Genomic DNA, 5,362 nt, shown 5'->3' with positions numbered 1-5,362 from the left:
GAATAGAAACTTTTTGTAGATTACTTAAAGGATGCTATGAACAAGCACGTTATCTGAAGCATCTGAAGCTATTTTACTTCTGTACAACGTTAAAAATTAAAATTTTAGATGCAATTAAATAGGATTAGCATAACTTTTTGAACACTTCTGAACCGGTGTTGCAGAAATCAATCTGCACTGGGCAATGCTTCCGCCTTTGCATGTTTAAATGAACTTCTTGTTGCAATATGTGTTGACTTTCTTAACGCAAAAACACTGGCCTGAGGTGAGAGGAATGTGTTTAAGTAACAGAACCACCCAGGGAGCTGGTGTGCATGAATGCCACTGCAACAAAACACCGTGCCCCTATGAAGGCGACCTAATGCTAACACTATTCCCACGGACAAGGAGATATATGACATTGCGCAGATTTACTGATTTAATTCGACTGATTTTTATCAGTGACTTTAATGACTGAATATTTCCCAAACTGTCAAATAATAGTCAATAGCATTTTAGCATTTTCCCCACAGTCAGATTTGTAGAGCCAATGCTGTAAAGTGTCAAAGTCTATTTTTTTTTTTGTTTTGTTTTTTTTTTTTTTTTTTGTTTTGTTTTTTTTAGAAGGCATTTGTTGTTGAGTACTTGATGGTAATCCAAAGTCCATAGCGCAGTACTCTAAAGATTTATGGTCTGAAAGTGTTTAACAAGTCAATAAGAAGTCCTTTCACAGCAACACTCAATAACTCAAATGCACAGCCCACATAACTAAAGGAACCCGTTTCTTTTCCGTTTCATTTCTTGAAAGCATATTTTGCTTTTAAGTTGTTCATAGTTAGTGCAGTTTGTGCCATCCTTAAGCCAATCTGTGTGAGAGTCTGTTTGTATGTTTAGATATCCCAGAAAGGCACTGAGGTAAAAAGGTCACCGCGAACCACCCCGATTGCTCAACAACATTCCGTTCTGTGGTCTGAGCATCCTAAAAGTCTATTGACTGGTGGTCGCTTTCTCGCCCTCGCCAAGTGAAGCGAAGTTATTATTCTTATTTTTTTACTAAAGAAACAAGTGAATATGGGAAAACGTAATATAAACATATTACAGCCTACTGTACAACAGTATAGTAGACCTATACTACACCAGTTAAAACGGTGTTGAATAAAGTAAATTAACTAACATTAATTAATTAATATCATTAGATTGGGTCAGTAAAATATCATTTTTATTTGAGGTAGAAATATTCTGATTAAAACATTCAACCCACGATATAATACAAACAGCAACTAATAAAACTCAGCTCGTCTGCGCATAAAAATACCAGGCTAAAAGATCAAATTCTGCAAATGTTTATGTTATAAAAAATAAAAAAAAACAAGCATAGTGCAAAGAGTCCAAAAACCCTTACTATATAGCTACAATTCACAAACCTCAAAAATATTAAATGTAAACATCTAAAGAAAAATATTTTTATAAAACACAACACAAAGCACTAATACACATTTTGACAACACAATATTTAAGGTCATCCCTGTAAAGTCATTTAAGTTCGTGTAGGCATTTGTAAACATGGTGAAAGTGCAGTACATTTATCATCATTGTAGAAATACCCTGTATGTGTTGCCGATGGTGCAAATATGTCCATTATTGTGCTAAAAGTGAAAAACTTTTCTCCTTTTCTCTTATGTGATTCTCGAGTTCTTTCAGTTTTCTTAAAAGAATAGACCTCTAACAAAAGAACACGATAGGAGTCTTTCGGGCACATGTGGAAGGCTTAAATTAATAGATTTTAAGATAAATTTCGGATCTGTTGATCAGTGCCCACTTAGTTATTATCGTCTGTTAGGCCTCCGGGCTTGGAGAAGCACCTGGGGATGTTGAAGTTGAGTGATCAGAGTGATCCTCGAGCTCTTTAGACGAGGTGGACGAAACAGGAGCGAGTCCCTCCTTCTCTCGCTTCTTCTGTTTCATTCGGCGGTTCTGGAACCATATCTTAATCTGTGTCTCGTTCAGCTCGAGAGTGGCAGCAATTTCGACTCGCCTGGCTCGCGTGAGATACTTGCTAAAGTGAAACTCTTTCTCGAGCTCTGTTAACTGTTTGGTTGTGAAATTCGTCCGAATTGTGTTTTGCGGGCCCAGTCCGAACTCGGCCACTTTAGCTGTGAGAAGGGGGGGAAAAAGAGAACAGTTAGAATGCTATTTATCCAACAATGAAACAAAAATGAATCACAATCCCATTAGCTCATTTCCTAAACACACAGCAACAGCATTTCAGTGTGCTCGTGCTGAACCTCAGGTCTCTTTATTAGATGCGACATAATTTAAATTGCAGTTGCATACAAGGGAATTCAACAAGTTTATCGGTATCGCAAACTTGTGCTAACCTTACCATAATCCCCATGTTTGAGTTGTTAATTTTGGAAGAACTCATAGCGGGGTATATGCCCCAGCATGATAGGCTATATGCAATTCAATACTCCCCAAAGATGGCTTTATGACCACTCAATTTGTACAGTGAGTTAAAATAGTGACACCAATGCGTTAGAGGCAAACCCGGCTGGGACAGGAGCACAATGGAGGCCAACAAAAACGAATGTTGCGCGGCCAGAACCGGGGATAAGCCAAAGATAACAATGTTGGGTAATTTCCAAGGGCGTACGAAAGCATGTCTGTTCGACGCATTAACGCATGGGGAGACGAGTTGAAACTAAAGTGATGGCGCACAGGCCCGTCTTGTCAACAATCGCGTCTAGTCTTACCATTCTAAAATTGTTCGGATTGAAACAGGATAAAGGTTTGCAATTAGCCTATAACGTGTTGGATTTTCGTTTTAAAATTAATGAAATACAATTTTATTTATTTTCTCGTTTTATATTCGGGAAAATACAATCCACCTGTTTTAGGGGGGTTCCTTTTGACTTTCATCCAATCGAATGTCTTTCCAGGTGGCGACTGATCCGTGTCCCTCTCCCTCTCTTGGGAGGCCGTTAAGTCGGCGTAGGTGCCTTGAGAGTAGCCTCGCTGGTGGTCCTGGCCTTCGCACCCATGATGTTGATAAGGTGCTGCTGGAACGGCTCCCTGCGCCCCGCAGTACGCGCTAGCCATGGAGCCATAATGAGGACCAACATTTGGAGTTGAAAACCCTGATGAGTGATAATACATTACATCCTGCTCGGGGTTAATGAAATACTGCTGTTGTGTATAGTCCGGGTTGGCACAGGTCTGGGTCCCATAACCCGTGGCCCCTGTGCCACCGAAGGTGAGGCCAATGGCACTTTGTTGCGTTTGTTGCTGGTGATGCGCGTAGATCCCGCTCTGGTGCTGATGTTGTGCAGTTACTGGCTGGTTGCTTCCCCCTACGTAAAGTCGTCCATCAGCGTTAAAGCTGTCACTTGAGTGTGCGGTGTGGAAAGGGCCCGGGAACGCCTGGTCGAAGTGGTGGTATCCAGCTTTGGGTGAGTAGGCGTTCGTCCCACGGTTACAAATTGTGTACTCCAAAAAAGAGTTCATTCTGGAATTGTCCATGCGCAAGTAATGGCGGAGGGTCAACCTGAGAGATTGGAAGAGCCGCCAGTCCTGCAAGCTCGCAAAAGTATGTCATGCGGAAGGGGGGAAATGCTTACCTCCAGAGAATGTGCTCGTACTTCCCTATAACACATCTTTACCTCAGCTGCTGGTCACGTGAGACGTCACGGCGCCAATGGTGAGGGGACCTCCAGAAGTTTGTCAGCGCACGGCGACCATCCATCACGCGCTTGACATTTGCATGACAAAGCCACTTCAATCAAACTAGCCCATCAATCTGATAACAGCTAGAATATGTCAAACCCTGCGTGAAAGACTCTCGGAACGAGACTAAGAAATAAAGAAAGAGCGTTAAAGATGTTTAGCCATTTATCTTCTCGCATCTCTCATTTACTAGCCGCATTTCGTTTCTAATTTCAGTCTGTTTTCGAGTTAAGTGTAGAATGTTTTTTCTTGATAATGTAATGGGTAGAGGTATGTGGTCTCGATTGTTAACAGTAAGCTAAGGCTGGCCAAACGCAGAGTTTATTGTGTGTTTAGGACGGAAATCTGTTTAACACTCGAATTGGAAGTGACGCCATCGGTCCGGGTTGGTTTCGGATCCGTCTAATTGAATCAATGAACTGATCTGTTACAAAAACGAAATTAGGCAGACAGCGAGCCTTCTGTTCTTGTGTGCTGCTTTGCTGCCTGAAATGAAACATTTTCCCCCATTGAGACTTCACAGAAACACTCTCACTCGGTGAATTCTACTACAGGTCAAAGTTTGGAAGATGGTATACGGCTATATTAACATTGTAAGATTATAAAACACCTTACAAATTTTCCAACCTTGGATTATACGTCAAGTAATGAGTTTGTCTGCACCACGTATGGCTTGACAGGCGTTGGTGGACAGCAGGAGAAGAGAAAAGCTAATAATTAATTGGGATGACAATGCTGAACAAGTCTTCCTCTTCATATAAAGCCCACGCTCCAAATACATTTGCTCATTAGTACATGGTGGTACAAGGGCAGGAAACAATATAATCCTCACAGTAATGTGTTATCTGTTCACTCACGTGCCAAGTTATTGTCTAGTTGTGCAGCCAAAGATTCGAACTACTTAGAGCAGTTTTGTTACTACTGTTGCGCTTCTGACTATACACTCAAGAGTCTTCAAGGCTTCAGGTCACTTGGTTTTAAATGTATCCATCAGCTTATGCAATGCAGTGCCAATAGCCATTCCATCAGTGCACAAGCAAGGCACACAAACCACGAAATCAGCTATTTAAAGCGCAAGTATCTTTAATAAAGTGGAACACTGAATAGCTTTAATTTCCATAAACAACTGATTAACGTCATGCAAGTTTCTTCGACTCTTGTCAATGTTATATTTAACGAAAGTAAGGAGGAATTTGCCAGCCATTTTTTCTGTATCTTGCTTGACTGCGTCCAATTCAACGATTCTTTAAATGACTGCACAAACCATTACAAAATTGCAGGCAGATGTGAGCTGCAAAACAAGTGAATAAGTTTGGCTGAGGTGTATTTGTGTGTGAGAGAGGTTTTCAAGCACTGATGACGCTAACATTTTGAAATAGACTTGAGAGCCACATTTAAGCTATATGCGACCAAATATTTATAAAGGAGACTTATTGTGGCTTTACTGTTTTAGTGATGATTTATTTAAATAAGTAAAATAACCACATATCGTGGTGGTGTACTGTTACATCATCATAATAATCAGCAATAATAGTGCACATGTAAAATGCATGTGCGGCTTGTGGTATTCTTGGTAACTTAAACAGCTGGCCAATAAACAGTTTTGCAAAACACTTTTTTTTTATTATTATTATTATTTTTATTTTTATTTTATCATCAG

The 5,362-nt window shown here is 40.4% G+C and overlaps 1 protein-coding gene across 1 annotated transcript; it reads right to left on the bottom strand.

The window, feature by feature from the left end:
• Nucleotides 1-1,216: 1,216 nt before the first annotated feature.
• LOC127450636 (homeobox protein Hox-B1-like) lies at nt 1,217-3,529 on the bottom strand. The gene is made up of 2 exons (XM_051714886.1): nt 2,868-3,529; nt 1,217-2,132 (listed from the first exon to the last, which is right to left on the bottom strand). The coding sequence occupies exons 1-2, from the start codon at nt 3,496-3,498 to the stop codon at nt 1,816-1,818; spliced, it is 948 nt and encodes a 315-aa protein (XP_051570846.1). The 5' UTR covers nt 3,499-3,529; the 3' UTR covers nt 1,217-1,815.
• Nucleotides 3,530-5,362: the final 1,833 nt, after the last annotated feature.

The sequence above is a fragment of the Myxocyprinus asiaticus genome, chromosome 13, assembly GCF_019703515.2.
Source record: "Myxocyprinus asiaticus isolate MX2 ecotype Aquarium Trade chromosome 13, UBuf_Myxa_2, whole genome shotgun sequence".
Classification (NCBI taxonomy): Eukaryota; Metazoa; Chordata; class Actinopteri; order Cypriniformes; family Catostomidae; genus Myxocyprinus; species Myxocyprinus asiaticus.
Note: the sequence above shows the minus strand (reverse complement) of the source record. Positions and strands in the feature narration are given on the sequence as shown.